At 42.2% G+C, this 24,267-nt stretch overlaps 2 protein-coding genes across 2 annotated transcripts in view; one reads left to right on the top strand and one right to left on the bottom strand.

The window, feature by feature from the left end:
• Positions 1-248: 248 nt before the first annotated feature.
• LOC129719583 (uncharacterized) lies at positions 249-560 on the top strand. The gene has a single exon (XM_055670976.1). It carries the CDS (start codon positions 249-251, stop codon positions 558-560), a length of 312 nt encoding a protein of 103 aa, XP_055526951.1.
• Positions 561-3,113: 2,553 nt separating this feature from the next.
• The window catches only part of LOC129721343 (division abnormally delayed protein), a 295,108-nt gene continuing 273,954 nt past the window's right edge, over positions 3,114-24,267 (bottom strand). Inside the window, exons 5-8 of the mRNA XM_055673793.1 lie at positions 20,777-20,958; positions 13,306-13,519; positions 13,105-13,240; positions 3,114-6,508 (exon numbers count right to left, since the gene is read on the bottom strand). Of these exons, the coding sequence (XP_055529768.1) occupies positions 6,351-6,508; positions 13,105-13,240; positions 13,306-13,519; positions 20,777-20,958 (690 nt within the window). The 3' untranslated portion in view covers positions 3,114-6,350. The remainder of the gene's footprint in view (positions 6,509-13,104; positions 13,241-13,305; positions 13,520-20,776; positions 20,959-24,267) is intronic.

The following is a 24,267-nucleotide window of genomic DNA, read 5'->3' as shown; positions in this document are numbered from 1 at the left end:
TACACAGACTTCGCAGCCAACTGTTTAGTGCACAGGACAATTGCGGGGCTAGCGCTACTATCCTACTGACACTAACGGTCTCTCCCGAGCCGAGACTCGAACCTTGTTAGGCTTGTTAGGCCAGCATCGTACCTCACGACCATCTGGGAGATTATCAAACCAGTAATGTCGTGAAAACATTACTTGCATACGGAAACCACCAGCTTTCTGTAAAGGGCATGTTTATGGCAAGAATCGAAACCAAGAAAATGTCTGTGCTGGACAAGGTCTTCGCCGTGAAGGAAAGCGGAACGAACCTTTTGGGACGGAAAGCAGCTACAGACTTGAGAATTTCGGGAATCGATACATCAATCTGCAGTGTTCAGGCGAGCTCCAACAAAAATGAAAAAATCAAAGGAGTTACAGTGTCTGTTCAAATCAATCCCGATGTAAAGCCTATTCAACATTCCCAAAGTCGGATACCAATACCTCTGCAGTCGAAAGTTGAAAGTGAACTGCGAAAGCTTCTAGATCAAGATATCATTGAACGAGCACCGAGCGATTCACCCTGGATCTCCTGATTGGTTGTTAGACCAAAGGCTGAGAACGACGTTAGACTATGTGTGGATATGCGTGATGCGAACAAGGTGATAGTTTCACAACACCATCCTCTTCCAACCTTCGATGAGATTATTCCGCATCTACACAACTGCAAGGCGTTCTCGGTAATTGATTTGAATAAAGCGTTCCATCAAATAGAGTTGTCAAAGAAATCTCGCGCAATAACGACATTTGTGGCTCACGATGGATACTATCAGTACAAGTGTCTCACCTTCGAAATGAACTGTGCCTCGGGGGTGTTTCAAAGTGTCATCGAGAGAGTGCTGTCTGGTATCAAGGGAGTCAAGTTTTCGGCCGAACCGAAGCTGAACATGACGTGGCGTTAAAAGCTGTTATGGCTCGTATGAAAGAATGGGGAATCACTATTAATGCTGCGAAGTGCGAATTCCGGAAGACTAAAGTAACGTTCATGGGCCATCTATTAAGCACCAAAGGGATCAGTCCTACTGACGAAAAAGTAGAGGCAATTCGACAGTTCAGGTATCCAGGCACAGTAGAAGCACTCCGGAGCTTTCTCGGATTAGTCCGTATGGATGATGGAAGATGATGGGAGCGTCACCTTGACCATATTGTTGGAGTCGGTGCACACTTGCCAGAGGATTCCATTGTCGATCGCCCATTCGCAAAACGGGTTTGGCAAATTTTCCACTAACCTTTCTGCTTGTTCTAAGAAAGCCAACCTAACCGGGCTCAGCTTGATGAGCTCCGTTGCAATGCCATCTTTACCAGCTGATTTGTTGTTCTTGAGCTACTTGATGAAATCCCATCGAGGAGGCGGTAAGTCTTCCTCATCCGCTCTGTTGATAAAGTTGTTTCTCCTGCCGCCTTGGTCGTCTGCTTTAGCACCATTCAGATGGTAATTGTAGTGCTTCCACCTGTCGACCACCTCACGTTCTTCCGTCAAGATTCTTTCATCCTTATCCCGACGACATTCCACTGCGCTGTTAATTTCTCCTTAGGCGATACTTCAGCAGTCCTCTAGAGGGGATTCGATTCTCCCCCTCACCCACAATACTTCCGCAAGGCGTGATGAATTCGAAAATTTTTAGTCGATCCAGATCATACCGGCATGGGCGACGGTAGTGGATGTTATTGAAAACCGAAACTCTTTGGCACATTTCAACCATCAGGGGACAGTGGTCAGAATCGACGTTTACTCCACGATTGGTCCGGACGTCGATTATAACCGAGAAGTGCCATCCGTCAATCAAAACGTGAGTGATTTGAGATTCAGTGTGTTGTGGTTATCTCCATATGGGAGCTTATGCAGGAAGTAGGTACTACGTATGGCCATCTTCTTGGGGGTGGCGAAGTCAATGAGCCATGTTCTTGTAAGCCGGTATGCGCTGAACTTCCCAATAACCGGTTTGAGTTCCTCCTAACCGACCTAATGGGAATCATGAATTTAAACTCAACTAAATTATTGCGATCCATTATTTGGTTAAACAGTTATCTGGTTCGTAGTCGTTTCATTCGATAAGCAAAGACGTAATCCTGTGTTAAGAATGAGTAAAATACTCTCTACATATAGAAAGATTTTATTTTAGCATTTAGGATTATATTTAACCTGAAGGGCGTTGCATGAATAATTTAATGACTGATTTTCACTGATACAAACGAAAACTTTGAACGTGTATCTGATTTCAAAAGAAAAACATCAAAATGAAAAACTCGATGTTGCTTAAAGCAAGTTTTTGTTTCATTATGTATCCTACAATAAAGTCAATGCTTTTCTAAAATAATTCTTTATACGAAGAATTAATGATGAATGTATGGCAGCAAACCTAAGAAAAACGGATCTTTTGATTTTTTGTTATTTCTTGAAAAATACGGTTTCTGTTTAAAGCGTCGGTAAGGAAAAAATAATCTCATTCTCAGTTAGGTCGATTTGAAGCGTTCCTACTTTATAGAACAGATTTAATAAAAAAATTGTCCCCCGCCCTCATCGTTCTTTTTGGTATCAAATAAAAAGCTGACTTTTGGTTTCACAGAAGAAAAGTTTTCGCTCAAAAAATCGTGCAGTAATAAAAGGAAAAAAGTTTTGAATAAATAAATGATTAAATTAAGATTGGAGAATTTGAAATGGACTAAATCACTGGTAGATGTAGAAACAACAAAAAATCCTCCACTAAACCCGGATTAATACATATTTTCGCGCTGCATTGTTAGGAGTTTCAGCACTCTAGTGCTACATTTCGACATCCAGAACCATTGCTGAGACACCCAACCAGAAAAAGAAAATAAAAACAGGTTTAAATTGCATTCTTTGTTTCGAAGTTGCAAAAATATGACCATCATCCATTCTAACGCTGATTCTGCTGCGAATCGCACTGGTGTTTTTTTTTCTTCTGCCACTTGCATAATTTATGGCTTTCCAATTTTCCCGCTGTTCATTCCGTTTAATACCAGGGTGCTTTCGCGTGTCATTGCAGCGGCCGCATTCCATATCGCGCCTGAGGGCTGCGTTCCGTGGGAATAGTCTTCGCACTAGTGGTCGATTTCCGCCAAGTTACTTGAATAGTAGGTTATTTATTTCTTCCCGATTTCTTCACATTTTTACACAAGTTTTTTTTGCTTCTTCCTTCAAATCTTCCTATTGTACGTTTTAACATAGGCAAAATAACACTTTCTTTTTAGTTTTTCTTTTATTTGCTGAAATGATTTCTCGTTTTCACCTAGTTACTATAATACATCGTTCTAACAGTTAGTGACCTTTTCACTGTTTTTTTTTTAATTTTTTAAATGTTTTTTTTTGTCGTAGCTGCAGTTAAATATATTATTCCTGTTTCTCTGGCGTATTTATTATATAAATACAAACGTCCAACTAACTTTCGTCTTCTATAGCCTTCCATGTTTGCAGTTTAAAACAAATCAACTTGCGAGAACACATTAGCACTACCTTTATTGTTGTTCTTTACATGTCCCGTCTCATGGCATGCACGCAATCGATAGTAAAGGTTCGCAGCGGTGTTGGTTTTGTTGCGCGAAAAATCTCCCTCCCCCGCGTGTGGCCAAATTTTGAAAATAAAATAAATTTAGAAAACAACACCTAAAGCTAAAAAATATTATCACTGGCAGCCAAATACGGGATGAATCAGACCACGTCCCGCGGAGTTGGGAATTCGTTTCCGCAAAACGACAAAACGAAAAGCACCGCACATAATTCGGTGCAGTTGATGCCGCGAAAGATAACGTTTTTAGTTTAGTGTTTTTGTTTGTTTGTTTTTAATTCTTATAGCTTGCAGAAAACACGATTCATCGCTGCCTGGGCTGGTGGAACAACATTCTTCATTTATAACAATAAATTAGGTATTCTTTTTACTCTCTAGTTTGGGCTTGCAGTAGCTCGGCTCTCCTCATCATTCTCTCTCTCTTATTTCTCTTTCTCTCTCTCTCTTGCATGATGTTACGCCTTGTTTTCTACACCTTATAAACTTTTTTTTCTTAGCTCAATCACAGATAGTTCAAACACAATCATTTCTTTTTGTTCTTTCGATCTTTCGCCCCACATCTCGTAAAGTAGGTTTATAATCCACTGCTCGGGACTCAATCCTTTCCACGCACAGCACAAGTTTAGTTTAGCTTGTTTTTTTTTTTTACTTCTATCGTTCTGGGCGGGGGGAAATGAAATATGCTTGCAAAATTTTTGTCACGTTTTGATTGGAGCGATTTTACGCTGATCTCTCTCCGATTGCAGAGAAACATTGTAAGTTTGGAGACGTTTGGTAACATGAGCAATTTAAAATTTCAAAGAAAAATCTATTTGTCTTTTACAAAAGGTTTTTGACTTTATTTTTGTTTTGTTATTCAAAATTTTGGACAGAAAAGTCGATTCAACAGTGTGTCATTTGGGTAATTTCGGCAGGAAAAAGTTACTGTTAGTGCATTGCATTCTTTTGACAGTTTATCACAAAGACAAGTATGACGAGAAAAGCCGGCGGGTTTTAAAGAATGACTTAAATCCAAATAATATGCTATAACAAATAAAAATACAAAGGGACTTTTTTTTTTTGCTTCATCTATAAATACAAAGGGACTTGATATGGACCAAATCAAATAAAAAATTCAAATAATTTTTAAAAAAGATTTAAAAAGAAAGAGTACGCAAAGTTACCTCAACTATTGATGTCACCAAACTCACAAAGTTCGACTGAACTGGGGTGAAAACCGTTCATAGGACGACGGGTTTGAAAGTAGGATTAGTTCTAGTAGGACAGTCTCGGGGTTAGCCGGAGGCGTGCGGTAGATTATTGTTGCTGTAGTACGTTAATTTTATCGCCTTGGGAGGACAGTGTAACAATGGGGTAAAGAAGTAGCGAAGGTGAAAAAGAAGAGAAACCTGTTTCGCACGTGTTATGCAATTTTAACGCTAAGTTAGTTTTGTTTTTATTTACAAATTTGGGTTCTTTTTGCCTAATTTTTTTTGTTTGTTTCAGTAAGTAGATAGTCGGAAAAGTGGAAACGAAAGAAAGTGAATTAACAAACTTCGTTGAGGCAGGTTAGGATGGAAGAAATTTCTAATACTTTCACGTCGACAAGAGGGTTTTTTTGCTTTTTTTTCTCGTTACTTCGAACGATTTGCTGCGGCCGCTTTCTGCTGGATATTGTTAACCACCAATAAACTTTAGATTTTTTTTCGTTTCTTATCTGTTACTTATTTACAAGTTTTTCCCAACTAACATTGAAAAATTAGGGTTTTGTTTAATTTAATAGTTCTACCTACGGTATTCTAGTTCATTTTTTCTCTTAATCATTGATTGAGGGACCAAAGGGCAGGCAGGTTTTCTATAACTAACGATAATTAGTTGTTTTTTTTTTCTCGTTTCATAAACTTTCAACTGCTGTTGCTGAAACGAAGTGGTAAAGCTACCAGCATAAAACAAAGATCCGAAGTAGAGTATACATTTGTCTGGCGTACAATCGTTAAGCTGAGTTGTTCTACTAGTAGTAAACTGCGTATATTTCTGTGCGCTGGCACCTAACTAAACTATTATAAACTTTTAATTAAATATGGCGACTTGGTTTTGAATGCGATACCTGCTCGTAACTCCAGGAGGGAAAAGGAGGGATGGGGGACATTGGTTATTTACTTACTAAAATATAAAGCTTCCGCGGAACGGGAAATGAGATTAGATTGCTTTTTCTTTTCTTGGTAAAATTTGTACACTCTCACAATTTTGACTTCACGAAACACAGTTAGATGGGAGAAAACACAATCGAAAACGCAAGTTGCCCTCTAGTGTACACACGCATACTTTCCTCCTATGAATGTTTGAGTAAAACATATTAGAATATCAACATATTGCTTGAGCTTTTTGGCAGCAGCAGCAATGAATAGAAAGCTGAAATCTGCGGATACTTGCTATGGCGTCTAACGTTCTGCGTTCCAGGATAGGTATTCTCACAAATTTCAACACTAGTTTGAGTGGCTTCTCACGCCACGGATTCGCCGGATACGTGTACAATTGATTTACATTGCTACGGGTAGATTTGTTATATCCTAGTATTTTTTTTCTGTTGTTTTTTGCTGTCGTTTAATAATTTTACAGTCCTACAATCTGACTTGCACGCGCTGCTATTACACGTAGAAACTGCCGTGTGCGTGAATTCGTTTCGCGAGTTTCCTGAATGAAGCATTAAATAGGCGAAAGAAGACAACGAGTACGAATAACTTGACTCCATTTCTCTACAGCTGAGTTTACCTGAAGAACAAAACAACCGGTGCGGGTGTCTCCCCGAGCCCTACACACTTAGTGCCTGCTGTTGCTGATCAGGCCGGACAGCAGGAGAGCAACGCACGCGAGCACATACGAGAGGGAGATTCCGGCCGCTTTACCGGCTGGCGGTGTGAAGTTACTTCCAGTTTGGACGTTGATAGTTTCAAAGCCACCACGCCGCGAATCGGGACCTGTTATTGGGGGACCAAGAGAGAAAACAATAGAATTAATTGATGATTTACACACCATTTCATGGAAATCTTTGATTTGAATAAATTTTGCACAAAAATGAAGTTTTTTTTTCATTGCTGTACTTAGAAATAGTGGTGAAGTCAATTGCATACATTGCACTGTTTAAAATATGAACATGTCTTTTTGATAATAGCCAATAAATATTGGCCACCTACAAAGTAAACCGATATCTCAAAAACTTTGAATTCCTCCGAATTTCTTCATTTATTTAAGAGTTTGAATAGTTTAAGATACCATTTCGGCTCAAATTTGTGTCTTTTGTAAGGAAATAAAAGTTAATTCATTTCTGGGTGTAACAAATATTGTATTCCTGTGCTCGACCAAATTACGTTAAATAAAATTAAATTTCAATTATAAATGTTTCATATATTTCACGCACATTCTCAGGATTCTGGGAATAAAAACTATTATTAATAGAATTATTTAAATATTTCTAAAGAACGATCTCAAAAAGCATAGAATTAGCTTATTGGAGCGAAGTCCAATAGAAACGAACGCACCGGGCAGAACGGAGGAGATGGAGCATGAGGATGACTTCAACCTCGACAGCGAATCGCTGGACGGAGGACCCTCTGCTTCATCCTTAATCCTACGTTCTCCACAAGGGAATGACGAAAGTCAAATGGACTTACTTCCCGGTCCAGAGACAATGCCCGATGACGAAGGGAAACCCGAATCATCGGCACCCCTTGTCAAGCGACTTTCAAATGCGCAAAGGTGGCGACTGAGCAAAAATCTTCGCTCCGGTCTCTCGTACGAAGAAGCCAGGAAGCTGGCCCTCCTTCCGACAGAGCAGCTTACTCAAACAAACCAAGTTGCCGTCAAGCGTCAGCGGTCGGACGACTTAGTGTCTCCAAACACCAGTACTAAGTGTCCACAGCCTAAAAAACTGCGGAATGGCACTGGTTTGAGGTCATCGGGTCCGAAGCCGCTCCCGACGGCCCCATTTAGGGACATGGCGGGAGCCTTGCGGTTACTTCTGCTACCCACCCCAGCTCCCTACTCACAACGGGCCAGCTTTAGACTGTCCGGACCTCCATCCTCGATCACATTGCTGACCAGGAAAATCCAACCACCAAACCCAAGTTTAACGGTTGCCATCTAAAAAATGGCTTACTGCAACTTACCTGTGCCGACACCGACACAGTGCAGTGGTTGGAAAGGGAGGTACCTTCCCTCGTACCGTGGGAGGGAGCACAGCTTCGTGTATACCACATGAAGGATCTGCCGAAGGCCAGACGCTATGTCGGTTACTTCGCGGACAGTGCGAACTCTCCGGACGAGAAAATCCTTCGTTCACTCCAGAATCAGAACGACCATCTCTCTACCAAAATGTGGCGAGCCTGTAACCTCAAATTGGTAAAGACCTTGGTTGAGCTAGTTCTTGATATCGACGAAGAATCAGCCAAACTCATCGTAAATGGAAACCATGAACTGCACTACGGTTTTGGCACAGCACGCATCCGAAAGGTAAGCGGAAGACCGAACGTCATAGGCAGGAAAGACTCCGTCGCAATGTCAGGGAAGGTACGTGCGGGTAACTCCTCCAGGAGTACCCTGCCACCACCACGGAAAAGCGATCCTGCGAATGGGCTGATGGTTCGCGTGGGAAACTCCTCCGGGAGTGCCCCACCACCACCCAAACGCAACCCTGCGGCTTCCGCCTAGGACTCGCAAGAGTGTGAAGCATCAACCACCGAACAGTCGCACCCCCCGGAGTCAAAAACCGCCACAGAGTGACGACGACCTTCTGTTGCCAATCGACTGCTGCAACCGAAGCCGAACAGTGAGGAACAGCAACTTCCATCAATTAGCCAAACCGCTGTTGGCAGCCGTAAGCCAATACCCGGATCATCTTCCGATCCGGACAAAGACGGCAACTGCACAGTAAAGTGAGCAGCCTTCGCTGCGTGCAAGCGAATCTCCATCACGCAAAAGGCGCTTCGGGTGTTCTTTGCTGGAGATTCGCCAAAGAGCAGCTAGCGGCTGCATTCATCCAGGAGCCGTGGATCAACGAATCCAAAGTTCTCGGACTTAACGCTCCTAACGGTAGGTTAATCTACTGCAACACGCAGTCCAAACCAAGGACTGCAATTCTGCTGAATAGAGAAGTAAAATTTTTACCTATTACAGAATTTATCCAACGCGATGTCGTTGCCGTTACGGTTGAAGTACCGACAACCAGAGGAAAGCAGGAGATGGTTGTCGCGTCGGCCTACTCCCCGGGTGATATACCACCACCCGAAGTTGCTGCACTCGTGCGGTACTGCAAGGCCATCAACAAGCCGTTTCTGATCGACTGCGATGCCAACGCCCACCACACGATCTGGGGCAGCTCGGATACCAACACCAGGGGTGAGTACCTACTTGAATACCTTACTTCTAACGATGTCAATGTATGTAATGTAGGGAATAACCCCACCTTCATCAACGCTATCAGACAGGAGGTCCTTGATCTCATTCTGTGTAGCGCCTTTATTTTTGAAAGGATTAAAAATTGGCATGTCTCCGATGAACCTAGTTTGTCGGACCACAGACACATTGTTTTTAATTTAGAGGCTAACCCTCTGAAAAGAGAGCTGTTCAGAAATCCTAAGAATACAGATTGGGAATCCTTTAAGGAACACCTGATCGATTCACGAACTTTCAGTTACAGCAACATTCGAAATTCAGTTGACCTGAAATCGGCAGCAAATGATCTACAAAACCGAATCATGGATGCTTCTAATGCAAACTGTCCACTAACACAGCGGTCAGTATGCCGTGACGTACCCTGGTGGAATGATCAACTCAGTGACCTTCGTCACATCTAACTGGGATGACTACAGAGCGTCCCTCACTAAGTACAACGCCGAGCTACGCAAGGCTAAACGGCAATCCAGAGTTAGTTTCTGTGAAAGAATCCAAACTCTGCCGGAAGCTACGCGGCTCCAAAAGGCGATGTCCAAAGACCATACTAACGGTTTAGGACAAGTAAGAAAAAGGGATAGATGCCTCACTGTCACTACCAAGGAAACGTTGGAGGTTCTCATGAACACCCACTTTCCCGGATCGACAGAGACCGAAGAACTGACTAGTGACGGGTCGCGGCGGGACAATTCGAGACATATGGCGTCTCGGGAGTCCATCCTGCTGGCCCGCCGACTGTTCACGGAAGCTTCAATAGTTTGGGCTCTAAGCTCACTCGACCCTATGAAGTCTCCAGGTCCAGACGGCATACTACCCATCTTTCTACAAAAATCGGCCGCAGCTATTATGTCCGAACTCATAAACCTTCTCAGATCCAGCTTTATCCTGGGCCATATTCCGGATAACTGGCTGAAGGTGGAGGTAGTGTTTAGTCCCAAAGTTGAAAGAAAGGACAAAACCCTACCTAAGACTTTCAGACCCATAAGTCTGTCTTCATCACTTCTCAAGTTGATAGAGAAAATAATGGATAAATATATCCGTGATAAGTTTCTTAAAGACTTCCCGCTGCATAGGAACCAACATGCCTATCAAAGCGGCAAGTCAACAGAAACTGCTCTTCACAGCTTAGTGACGTTGATTGAAAAGTCCCTGAGATATCAGGAGACGGCGCTTTGTGCCTTTCTTGATATTGAAGGGGCCTTCGATAACACGTCCTTTGCATCAATTAATACGGCTCTCTCCAATAAGGGAATCGACCACACTTCAAGGAGCTGGATACACGAAATGCTCTCTAGCAGAGTGATCACAGCAACCTTGGGAGATTCGTCAGTAGTAATGTGAGTGATCAAGGGATGCCCGCAAGGAGGAGTTCTCTCGCCCTTGTTATGGTCACTAGTTGTCGACGCACTTCTCAATAAGCTTTCACAGCTTGGATACGAGGTCATTGGATACGCTGATGATATCGTTCTCATCGTCAGAGGTAAAGATGACGCAACTCTGTCGAGCCGAATGCAAGCGGCTCTGGATTTCACCACGTTCTGGTGTCTACAGGGTCTAAACATAAGCCCCTTAAAAACAGTCCTAATTCCATTCAGTAGACGAAGGAAGATCTCCATCACTCCTCCAACACTGAATGGAGTCAGACTGGGCTTTAGCAATGAAGTCCAATACCTCGGAATTATTCTGGATAAGAAACTGAACTGGTCTGCACAACTGGATCATGCCGCTAAAAAAGCGATCTCGGCGATCTGGGCCTGCAGAACTCTGTTCGGTAATACCTGGGAACTGAAACTAGACTTGGCACTCTGGTCTTACAAGACCATTGCCCGACCAAGAATCACCTATGCTGACCTTGTGTGGTGGCCTAAGGTGAACGAAGTGACCGCGCACGCCAAACTCAAAAAAGTTCAAAGACTTGCATGTCTTTCGGTTACCAGCGCTATGCGAACAACTCCAACTGCAGCCATGAAAGCAATGCTCTGCCTACTGCCTCTGCATCTTCATGTGAAAAAGGAAGCAGAGCTTGGCGCTCTAAGGTTGCAAAGGACGAAAACTATACTAGAAGGTGACCAAATCGGCCACCTTCGCATACTTAGGGAGTTCAAACTAACTCCGCTATAAATTACAGTCTCCGACTGGATGGACGTTAGGACCAACATGGATATTCCGTATAGGGTGACGGAAACAAACCGCTCTATGTGGAACAATGGAGGGCCTAATCTTCCACCTGGCTCGAAAATGGGATCCCTAACGAGATCTGGTATATACGGACCCGGTATCGGGGAAACGATTTCCCCTGGACAAATGGCCCACCGTTTTTCAAGCAGAGGTATATGCCATATATATCTGCGCAAAAATATATCTGAAACGCAACTACAGGCATCCAAAAATCGGTATATTCTCGGACAGTCAAGCAGCACTACTAGCACTTAAGTCCATCAAACTTGTTTGGGAATGCATTGAAGCTCTACGGGTACTCTACCGGCAGAACTCCGTTTTTCTGTTTTGGGTGCCCGGACATTGCGGAGTCGAGGGTAATGAACACGCTGACTACCTAGCAAGACAGAGATCAGCTCAGCGGTTTATTGGCCCCGAGCCGTTTCTGTGTACGCCCATTTCCGCTATCAAAAGCGGACTACTAGCTTGGGAAGAGCTAGAAATAGTATCCCAATGGCAACAGGCACAGGGTGGTAGACAAGCTAAACAGTTAATCTATCCGAACCCTGGAACCGCCAGAAAGTTACTTAGTCTAAATCGTAATGAACTACGGATAATCACGGGACTCCTTACCGGACACTGTCCCGTTTTTTATCATTTAAAGAATATCGGTGTAGTGTTGAACAACATCTGCCGATTCTGCAAATCTGAACCAGAGAGTTCAGAGTATTTGCTTTGCTTCTGCGGAGCTCTTGCTTTTTCAAAGTACAACTTCTTAGGAAGCTACCTTTTAATTCTATACCAAGTATGGAGCTCTAATCCCAAGCAGGTCATTAGTTTCATCAACTATGTTGTACCTAGTTGGGGTACAGGTTTACAACAAAACAGTTCTACTCCATCAATGAGTACGAGCAATCGTAACCTGTGCACAGCAATCGGGGCCAGCCACAAAAGACAATCAGCAAGACTGTCGCAGTGGCATTTCAGTACCCAGTGCCCTTCAGGCATACAGTAATATAATATTATAACTCGAAGGCTCATATACTGCCTGGCTTTGTAATGATTTTATCGTCGTTATTAAGCGTAGAGCAGTGGAAGAGGCATTCGAGACTTTTGAGAGGAAAGCAGTGAGAATTGGACTTACCATCAACTCTACCAAAACAAAGTACATTAAGGAAGGTAGAGAGCGCGGAAGTTCATCGAGTCTTGGTATTGAGATTGTGATAAATGGGGGTGTCTATGAAGTTATCGATGAATTCGTGTACCCTGGCACTGAAGAGATGAGTAGCAGCCGCCAAAGGAAACTTTAACGGTTGGGTGTCTCTTGAGTTGCTCTGCAAATTCTTTTGATTTAGGATCAAGTTTTACTGGCAAAATAAAAAAGGTCTAAAAACCATTGGTTTTTTTTTGTTTTGAAATAAATTTGAATTTCTTACATTGCAATCTCAATACTTATATTACTTAATACTTATATTTACCCTACACGTTTTCCAAAAAATCTTATACTATGCAAAACACTGTTCTATTATATAGATGAATTGATTCCCATGTAGATTATTGTAACTCCTAAGGTAGGTCAAAGAAATTTCTACAGATCGAGGTAACAGCTTTAACTGTCAAAATTATCAGCAAACGCTTTGAGCGGAAAATTCTCAATAGAATATTGATTTTCATCATAGCTGCGCGAAATTTCGATGTTTGCAGAAGCCATGAAAGTTCATTTTTCCTTGTAAAATGACTAGAATACGTTAATTTAAGGCCAATTTTTTAGTTGATTTGATTCTAAAGGAGGCGGTTTACTCTATAAGTTTTATGAGCAACTTTCTATGACTAGAAAAACAGGCTTCGATTTAATATTCAGAAAAGGTGTGCAATATTTTCTCCATCACGAAAAGTGTCGGTTATTTTCAGAGCGTCCTGAATGCAATCAGTCGATTATTGTGGAGAATACAAAGAAGAAAAAACGTACCTTCACCAGATCCCGAACCATTTTCCTCATACGAGGATTCTTCGTCCGGCGCTTCGTAGTCCCGATAACCACCGGAACCGTCTGCCATGTCGGATAGCATTTTGTCGGCGTCACTCTTGAACGCATTGGCCGATACCTGTTACGGAATAGGGAACACAATTGCAAGTTAACATGAACCCAACTAGAATAAACTAATCTTACAGCTTTGGTGGCGGCACTCTTCAAATTAATTAACTTATCGATCAGCATTTGCAGCCGGATGTCCCGCGGGAACTGTTCGGTGGTGCTGCTGTACGGTACCTCCGGGTTGTACTTCTGGGAAGTAGTTGATACTATTTCGTGGGTGTAATCGCCGTAGTGGGTGCCGGTCCAGCAATTCTCATCGTTGTTGTGATAATCTTCATCGTCGCAAAGACTGTGGAAAAGTAACAGAAATAAGCAGGAAACTAAAATCAGCATAAATAACGGATGAATTCCTTTATTCAAATGAGCAAGAATTGCACCGCTTATACAACAGCGTGTTCTAGCTGACCTTGAATTCGCCAGCTGGCTCAAGCCGCGCTGCGATTGATTCCAGGCGACAAAAACCTAGATGTCTGTTGTCTAATTAAAATTCCTCTCCAATTAATCAATCGCTAATGGTTCGAAAATTGCGCGCTGAATACTCAAATGCACGCAATCGTTGAGAGTCCCGGTTCCGAACGGGCCTCGCCATAAAGCACAACAACGGCGATGGGTGTCATAATGGCACACACTGACTAATAGCAATCATTATCATGCAAATAGATAGGCATTTGAAATTGAGAAACTGTTTCGACTTAGCCCGCAGAAACGCGGGACTTCAAGGCGCGTTAGTTGACCCGCGCCGGTTAGCAACCTGCATACTAGGTACACATATTATAGCGTGTCGAAACGCAGTCAGTCATAGCTCCAATGCAGCGGAACACACCGCGATAGATATCGTTCGGAGATACGAATTAGTGCAGCTGCCCGGTTTCAGTTGAGTTGTACATGGAGAACAATCATTCGATTGGGGAAACCTCCATCGTACCGGGACATCACGCCCCAACACCGTCGTCGGCGATGAATGACACATGATGAAATGAACGGAAGGATTGAAAAACATCGCGTGCTTGGCGGTGTTGTCAATTGGATGCAGGACTCATTTGTTTGTTTAATATTTCAGTTTGAATCTTTTTTACATGTCATTTTTGATTCGGCTGTATCGTTGTCCATAAAAGATACCATTCTGTGCTAGTGGTTTAATTTTTCGAAACACGACTCATTTTTGAGAAGCTTTTCAAAAATGCCATGTTGGGAAGTTATTGATGATTACAAATATTTTTAGAGGCAAAATGGTTTATTTGATCGATGTGATGTCTTTGGCAAAGTTTGTAGATAGTAACTTTGTCTTTTCGAAAAAATATACACTCTAAATATTTATTTTTGAAAAAAAAATTAAAAGAAAAAATGAATATCATTATCTAAAAGGGCTTGTTTTTTTAAAAATCTAATATTTTCTTTTATAAAAACTATAAAAGATTACCTAAACATGTAGGACTGTCCGATCATGAAGAAATAAAAAAAGTTTATTCAAAAAAATTAAAAACTATTGCTTTTTTAGAGCATAACTAGTAGTATTCCTGTAAGAGTGTATTATCTATGTCACTTTCGAAAAAGGGTGAATTCGAGACCGATTTTTTTAGATTTTATGATATTGAAGCAAGTAAACTGTAAACGATCGACGCCAATAAAACTGCGTAACATTGAAATTCTGATTCGTTGCTTTGCTTTCGTCTCGATTAGACGCAAATTGTTCATCTCCGTTTGAGTTCGCAAAATAACAATACACGAGTTATCGTACGGGTGTTTTTTTTGTCGTTTAGTTCTTGTGCTGCGCGATAACAATAGCCGGCAGTTGATCGGCAGAAACATCTTCTGCACACTGGTAGGGGCAGGCTACCCCGCCAGTGATCCGATACGCAGCTGATATATCAGCAAGAATAATTCTCCCGCACCGCTGTTACCCCGCTAGCAGCACGGACCACCATACGATCGAGCGAGTGGAAGTCAACTACAAGTGGCATCTACAAGGTCGCGTGTAGGATACGGCCACTGTGTCACAACACGAAGCTGGATCGTCATTGTTTGTTCTGCGGAGACGCTCGATTAATCCTACTATCAGCCGTGAGGTCGTGACTAATACGGCGAAAGAGGTTAGGAATTTTATCACTGTATTACAGTGGAATTGCAGAAGTATCATCCCCAAATTCGATCTATTTTCTCATTTAATAAATACATACAATTGTGACGCATTTGCGCTCTGTGAAACCTTTCTCAATTCAAACGATCAACTCATTTTCCAAGATTTTAACATTATTCGTCGAGATCGAGACTCACACGGTGGAGGGGTACTTTTAGGGATTAAAAAGTGCTATTCCTTCTTCCGAATCGACCTCCCCTCGATCTCGAATATTGAAGTCGTTGCCATTCAAACGAATATGAATGGAGAAGACCTATGCCTTGTTTCGTTATATATGCCTCCATCCGCGCGGATTGAACAGAAGCATCTCACTGATATAGCAGAGTTGCTTCCCGCGCCTTTTTTGATATTGGGAGGTTTTAATTCTCACTGTTCGCTATGGGGGTCGCTGTACGACGACAACCGATCTTCTTTAATCTGTAACTTGATCGACGACTTCAATATGACAGTTTTGAATACTGGGGAAGCGACACGTGAACCTAATCCTCCAGCACGTGAAAGCGTGTTTGACCTATCCCTTTGCTCGACATCACTAGCGTTAGATTGCCGGTGGAAAGTAATCAACGATCTCCACGGTAGTGATCATCTTCCAATCGTTATATCAATTGCTAATGGTTCAACTCCCCCGAACCCAATCAATATTTCCTACGACCTTACACGTAATATTGATTGGAAGTGTTATGAGTCTATTATAGCGCAATCTATCGAGACTCACGAGGAACTTCCTCCGGAGGAAGAATACGCGTTCTTAGCTGGATTGATAATCGACGCCGCGACTCAAGCTCAGACGAAACCGATACCCGGGGTAACGATTAGACAGCGCCCTCCCAACAAATGGTGGGACAAAGAGTGCTCTGAGCTGTACGCGCGAAGGTCCGCGGCGTATAAGGACTACCGGGAGTACGGCACTGTCAACCTACTACGAAAGTACGAGGCACTGGGCAGGCAGATGAAGAGCTTAGTAAAGGCGAAAAAACGCGGGTACTGGCGGCGGTTCGTGAACGCGTTGTCCAGGGAAACAGCGATGAGCACTCTTTGGGATACCGCCAGGCGCATGCGGAACCGTGACGTTTCGAATGAAAGCAAGGAGTATTCAGATCGCTGGATACTCGATTTTGCCAAAAAGGTCTGTCCGGACTCTGTACCGGAACAGAAAACCTTTCGCGACGCGTTATTAGTAACTACGGAAGAGCCTCCATTTTTCGATGTTGGAATTTTCAATGGCTCTCCTGTCGTACAACAATAAGGCTCCAGGGTTAGATAGAATAAAATTCAACCTGTTGAAGAATCTACCCGACTCTGCAAAAAGACGCTTGTTGAATTTGTTCAACAAGTTTCTTGAGCTAAATATTGTTCCGGTGACTGGAGGGAGGTAAAAGTCATTGCTATTCGGAAACCCGGGAAACCTGCCTCTGATCACAATTCATATAGGCCGATTGCGATGCTCTCTTGCCTCCGGAAATTAATGGAGAAAATGATCCTCTTACGGTTAGACAAATGGGTCGAAACAAACGGGTTACTTTCAGATACTCAATTTGGCTTTCGCCGGGGCAAAGGGACGAACGATTGCCTAGCGTTGCTTTCTACTGAAATTCAACTAGCCTTTGCTCGAAAAGAGCAAATGGCTTCTGCGTTCATGGATATTAAGGGGGCTTTTGACTCTGTCTCTGTAGAAGTTTTAAGCGCGAAACTTCATTCGCAGGGACTTTCACCAAATTTGAATAACTTTTTGCTCAATTTGTTGTCAGAAAAGCATATGTATTTCTCACATGGCGATTCGACAACTTCCCGAATTAGTTACATGGGCCTCCCCCAGGGCTCATGTTTAAGTCCTCTCTTATATAATTTTTACGTCAATGACATCGATGAATGTCTTGCAAATTCATGCACGCTAAGGCAACTTGCAGACGGTAGCGTTGTATCCATTACTGGTGGCGAGGCTAGCGATCTGCAAGGACCATTGCAAGATACCTTAGACAATTTGTCTGAATGGGCTCTTAAGCTGGGTATCGAATTCTCTCCGGAGAAAACTGAGCTGGTCGTTTTTTCTAGGAAGCATAACCCAGCTCAGCTGCAGCTTCTACTAACGGGTAAAACGATCTCTCAGGTTTTAGTCGCTAAATATCTCGGGGTCTGGTTCGACTCTAAATGCACCTGGGCTTGTCATATTAGGTATCTGACACAAAAATGCCAACAGAGGATTAATTTTCTTCGTACGATTACCGGAACTTGGTGGGGTGCTCACCCAGGAGACCTTCTAAGGTTATACCAAACAACGATATTGTCAGTTCTTGAGTACGGCTGTTTCTGCTTTCGCTCCGCCGCGAACACGCAAATTATAAAATTAGAGAGAATACAATATCGTTGTTTGCGTATTGCCTTGGGTTGCATGCAGTCGACCCATACGATGAGTCTTGAAGTGTTAGCGGGTATTCTTCCGTTGAAACATCGTTTTTGGAATCTCTCTTACCGGTTGCTTATTCGATGCACAGTTATGAACCCATTAGTAATTGAAAATTTCGAGAGGTTGGTCGACCTTCAATCTCAATCCAGATTTATGACTTTATATTTTGACTATATGGCTCAAGATATTAATCCTTCTTCATATGTCGCACTTTCAGATACTTCTAATAATACTATATTCTTCGACACCACCATGAAACAAGACATTTCTGGTATCCCGGATCAATTGCGACCCCAAGAGATCCCTAAGATTTTTTCCAATAAGTTTAAACATGTTAGTTATGATAAAAGGTTTTACACTGACGGATCTAATCTAGATGAGTCCACTGGCTTCGGTGTTTTCCACGAAAATTTTACCGCCTCCTACAAACTCGATGCTCCTGCTTCCGTGTACGTTGCAGAACTTGCTGCTATTCAGTACTCTCTTGGAATCATCGAAACCCTACCCATAGACCACTACTTCATCTTCACAGATAGTCTCAGTGCCATTGAGGCTCTGCGATCAATGAAGCCTGTGAAGCACACCCCGTATTTCTTGGGGAAAATACGGCGGTTTTTAAGTGCTTTAACAGATAAAAATTACCGGGTTACCTTAGCGTGGGTCCCTTCTCATTGCTCGATTCCGGGTAACGAAAAGGCTGACTCTTTAGCTAAGGTGGGTGCTATTGACGGCGATATTTATGAAAGACCAATTGCTTATGATGAATTTTATAGCATTTTGCGTCAGAGAACACTCAACAGTTGGCAATCATCATGGAACTCAGATGAACTGGGACGGTGGCTACATTTCATTTTTCCTAAGGTATCGACGAAATCATGGTTCAAGGGGTTGGATGTAGGTCGGGACTTCATTCGCGTGATGTCCAGACTTATGTCCAACCACTATACGTTAAACACGCATCTCTTTCGTATAGGGCTTGTAGACAGTAATCACTGCGTTTCTGGCGATTGCTACCATGACATCGAGCATGTTGTTTGGTCGTGTACCGAATACTGTGGTGTTAGGTCTGAGCTTATAGATTCCCTTCGGGCCCGAGGAAAACAACCGAACGTACCCGTTAGAGACATTCTGGGAAGCGGTGATCTCCAGTACATGACACAGCTATACGTGTTCATAAAACACGCTGGTATTAAAATATGAAACTCTTCTATCTATTTGTTAGATTACCATTCCCGCTACCCGCTGAAAGAAGATGATACACTAAGCTGGAGACACTCAAACGAAGACTCGGCATCTTTATGTTCACGCAGACACCTCAGTCCAAACTGCTCAAATAGAACATCACTGCTTAGCCATGTACAAATAAATAAATCGTATAACTCAATATAGTTAAAATCAAAATTGTAACTCCCCTCCTCTCACCTTAAATCCCCACTAGCTCGTAGTCGGCCGCGAGAATAAAGAAAAGGCCTCCCTCTTTTCCCTGCTAATTTAGAATTTAAAAAAAATGTACTTGGCTCAGTTAAACATAAATTGTATCGTGCCGTGTCAAATAAACTATTTAAAACTAAAAAAACATTGAAATACTATAGAATAATTTAACAAATGACACAATTTTCCGACCATTCTACACTGTTTCCAAAGCTGCAAAAACGTGATCGAAATTATTTTGACCCAAAAAACTTGATTTTAGGGCCACCGTGTCTTCAGTAAAGTTGTTCCATTAATTATTCTGCATGTTATAGAAGTTACAGTTTTGTGATTAATCCACTTAACAGTGAAAAGCGAATTTTACTTTTTTCATTTTAGCATAAAAAAAATTCATCGTGTTCGGCACAGTGGTTGCACATTTCATAAGAAACAACTTTGTCAAAGAAACCATACTTCTATCTGCCCATTTAAATGGACTTATGTGGAGTGTTTTTGCAGATTGCCACTAAAAATCAGTTTATTCAATAGAACTTTTAGTACTGATTTTCTACAATTTTTCAATGTTCTACAATATTGTTTGCTATAACAAAACAAACAACTTCGGCGAAGGAAGTTTATTTTTATCTCACATATTATTTACGATTTCTACTTAAATAATGCACTTATTCACACTAATTACTTTTTACTCAAAAAAATTGATTCTGGAGCCGTAGTGTCTTCAACAAAGTTGTTTTGTTAATAATTCTTCATTTTATGAAAGTTATAATTTTGTGACTAATCCACCCAAAAGCGAGAAACAAAATTTATTTTTCACAATTTTGCATATAAAAATCCACTTTACTGAGTAAAGTTTTAGCACAAATCATAAGAAACAACTTTGTCGAAGACAACAAATTTCTTTTTTTTTTAATTTGAAATTTTATATTAAAATAATGCACTAACTTACTAACAGATATATAAACAGGAGACAACGGGAGACAAATGCCTATATCTAGATTAATGATGTTTTACTTTACTTTAATATAAAAATGGTTCAGCTTGCAGATATTTGCAGGTTTAGAAGATATCTGTTAGTAAATTGATACATTGTTTTAATAAAAATCGTCAATAACCAGAGAAATATGTTAGATAAAAATAAACTTTTTTCGCAGAAATTGTTAGTCTCACTACTTAAAGCTATATTGGAAAAAACTGATTTTTAGTGGCAATCTATAGAAAACTCCACAAAAGTCCATTTAATTGGGCAGATAGAAGTATGGTGTCTTTGACAAAGTTGTTTCTTATAAAATGTGCAACAACTTTGCCGAACACGATAATTTTTTTTTTGCAAAAATGAAAAAAGTAAAATTCGCTTTTCACTGTTAGTTGGATTAATCGCAAAACTGTAGCTTCTATAACATGCAGGTTTTTTGGGTCAGAAGAATTTCGAACACGTTTTTGCAGCTGTGGAAACAGTATGCATTCCAGAGTTATTTTTAATCCTATTATATCGTGATGCTAGTCAAAAAAGTACCAAAAACTAAACAATTCATACTTTCAACTTAGTCCTATTAATTTTTAACTTCAATACTCACGTAGACGAAAGTTGCAGAAAGAGGTCCTTGTTTTTGTCGATAGTCATCTCGAACTGGAGCATCTCGTTAATCGGCGCTAGAATCCATTTGTTGCTGTGCATCGTCGGTTGCAGTTGTTGTTCGTACGAACCGGCCAGATTATCGTTCTGCATTAGCGAAGGCGTTCCGCAGCCCTTCTTGACCTGGAAATAGAAGGATATAGCACTTTAGTAGACCAGGCCTAGGACACTAGCTCAAGGACAGTGGCGGCGCGGTTGGAGCGTGAAGTGTGATTTAAATTGAAACTGACAGGTTCAGTGGAATGGTTTTCTAGTCACCGGCTGTTCTAGTGCGAGAATAAAAGACAGATTCGGCCGGAATCACAATGATTTAATGGTCGATTTAGCTTGTTGGCAAAGTGCATAAATATCAATAAAAATAAAAGCATCGCTGCTGATGCAATACGACGCTAGCGGCGATTCGGCCATGTAATGTGCGTTCGAATTCGTCGGAGGACAGCGCGCTAGAAGAGATGTGAGTGTATGTCAGTATGTAAAATAATTGCAGTAAATTGCGGCTGATGTACGGCATCATGGTGGAACTTGAAAGAGATTTGCTCCATTTTCCCAGATCTTCTTGGCAGCGGCACGCGCACGGGTACAATTACACACGCTTTGATTCGTGGGTTTACGAAGATTGTGTTTGGAATTGAGATGAATGGGCTGCTGCAAAATCTATGTCACCACGATCTAGGTGAAAGCGGTGCGGCAATCGTTCGAGTGATCGTGAGTGCAATTGGAAGTTCCACTGCGGCTTCCTGCTAGACTGCGCTTAATGCCGAAAGCCTTCTCGCCAACCTATTTCAATTTTTAGCCTTGGTAAATACTTGATCTTGATTCTGATTCTGAGACAATAAGCGAGATTCGACTATCGTATATTCAGGTATTTTATTCATTTTTTGTTCTGTAGAATAAACTCAGCAAATACCCTAACCAGCAAAACGGCAGCGGCGGCGGTACCAGAAGGCAAGCAGCCGATGGATGAAAAATCATCCGGTTTATTGCTTTTTGAATTCTTACGCGATTCACGCGTTTGTGGGAAACGAAGGATGGAAAACACATCCAGCCCAAGTTACACTGATGCTTTTACAGCCGCCTTTGAAATGGAGTGAAGAGAGAATTAGCGCGCGGCTGGCTGGCTTCTATTGTTTGTTTAACTCATTCGAGAGCTTGTTGGCCATATTATTCATCCACTGAAAAGCTTACAGAAGTTGTACACGGGTGGCAGGGGCTAATCTGCATTTCACGAGAAAGTGAGAAAAAAACAATCTCCGAGTGGTCGTCGGTTTTATTTAACAATGTTATTAGAGCCGGTCGTAAAAATCAAACAAGTTCCATCAAAATGTTCAGCTTAGTCAGAATGTCACCTTCCTCCCAAAACCAGCAGAGAATTCGACTGGGTAGGTAGGCATATCGGAACGAACGAAAAAGAGGAATATCACTTAATCCTGTTCGATCGACTAAGGCGAAGAACGCCGAAGAAGTCAATAGGATCATTAAATTAAAAGGGAACGATGATGCAGAAAGTTGCTCTTTTCGCGGACAGAACGTGTGATAGCGATCGTATTTACGACGACCCGGGAAGAGTTTGCAATCTCTGGGTGGCAAATGGGGCGGGATCGCTGCATAGCGAAGCAGAACGGAGTGCCAAAAATGAGCTTCATGGGATGGGGGGCTGGGCATCGGGGAAGAACGTTCGCGAAAGCGATAAGGAGGAAGACAATAAATTATATAAGCTCGAAAAGAAGAGCCGGTGCGAAAAGATGAAACGAAAAGGGCAAAAAACTGCAACAAAAATGGAATGTATTTCTGAATCAGAAAAATCCAGTAAAACCAGTTTTATGCGTGTTTTATTACTCGAACTGGCGCGGGGTTCGGCAGTGCGGGGGAAATTGAAACCATACGCGGGAGTCGGGAGGATCGGGCCAGTTCTGGAGAATGCGCTTAACCTTCGCCGGGCCCAGATGTCGTCAATTCAGTTACTATTGACATCTTCTTACTAGAAATACTCTTAAAAAAATCGAACTACAGCTCCATAAAACTGCGTACCAATCTAGGGGATTGGTTCGCGCCCTCGGTAGTTGCTATCTAAGGGTTAACTGTGCAGTGATCCACCATGGGATCGATTTAGGTGGTGGCAGTGAGCGCACGATGGTGAAGCTCAAGTCGAGTTCTTGCGCGCGCATATGTGAAGGATCGAGACAATCAGACGCGCATTGGGCCAGCCCGGCTGAACCGGACCAGCGAGGGAGGAGGAGAACAGTTTGCCCAGTGGTAGCAGCTCTGTGGTAGATCTTCCTCGATTGTACAATAAGGTGTGAGGAGCACCGGCCGAAAAACGTTCACGGAAGAAGCCACGGAAGAAGAACGCTGCATGCTCGCTCAGGAATGTTATTCTATGTAAATTCCAGTCCGGTTCGAATGAACGTTCAGTTCTACTGATCGGTCCTCCATGAGGCAGCTTTCGTTTTCGTTAAGATCGGAATACGGCAAGAACGTGTTGCAGAAGAATGCTCGAGAGCTTTTGTGTGCGACTCACCAGCGCTCTTGTTCTAGCATTCAACCAGCGACGAATCTCTCAATAAAACAATTTAGATAATTTTCCTCTATTAAGCAGCATTAGGGGATACAAAATGATTGACCTCTAAACGTTTAACTTTTTCTTTTTCTGGCGCTCTTTGGAACCAAGTGGATGTTGCTGCTGCTGATAACGACCATGTCCGTGTGTATATGCGCGCGTGACCATGGGCCTCACATCGAGAAGAACCGATGACTAAACAACATATGCGTGTCTGGCGCAATTGCTGGAGGGACCTTTGACGGTGGCGGTGGTAACGGTGGAACCGAAAAATTCTTGCCTTTCATAATTTGTTAACAAGCCCAGTCATACGACGGTTTGGGGCAAGTGTGAGTAGTGAAATAATCCAGTATAAGTTATATGGAAAAAGTGACTCAAAAACGCACAAATTAACAACTGTTAGTGTGAAATCAGTAGGATAAACCCATTATAGCTCCGCTTGCCCCGATGTGCACTATAAAAGATGTATGTAATTGACCACTCACTCGTTGCCTCCAAAGTGCTAAGTGATTTTAAGTTGCTATTGGGATGATGTTTTCTTGTTTTGTTCTGGTGTGAACGGAGAACAAACCACGTCCAAGATGTTGGCTCCGACAGAAAAGGTACTCTTTGTTTTGCTTGCGTTAGAGGCACACTAGAGACAAAACAAGTGCTGAGTTTTCGGTTTCAACATGACTTTTCCTAATAAAGCAATTTGGTAAAGTACGGCAGAGATCAGGTGCTGCTTCTACAAAACATTCCATCTTCGGCGTAGTTTCGTTCAAACTTCATTCCAGATCCACAGGGCAAATGCGAAAATTTTGACTTTGATTCCAACGTCCATCGATTGATAATATGATTAACACTAATGTAATGAGAAATTAAATTTCTTTCCG

Source organism: Wyeomyia smithii, chromosome 2 (genome assembly GCF_029784165.1).
Source record: "Wyeomyia smithii strain HCP4-BCI-WySm-NY-G18 chromosome 2, ASM2978416v1, whole genome shotgun sequence".
Lineage (NCBI taxonomy): Eukaryota > Metazoa > Arthropoda > Insecta > Diptera > Culicidae > Wyeomyia > Wyeomyia smithii.
This window is presented reverse-complemented; position numbering and strand designations above follow the sequence as displayed.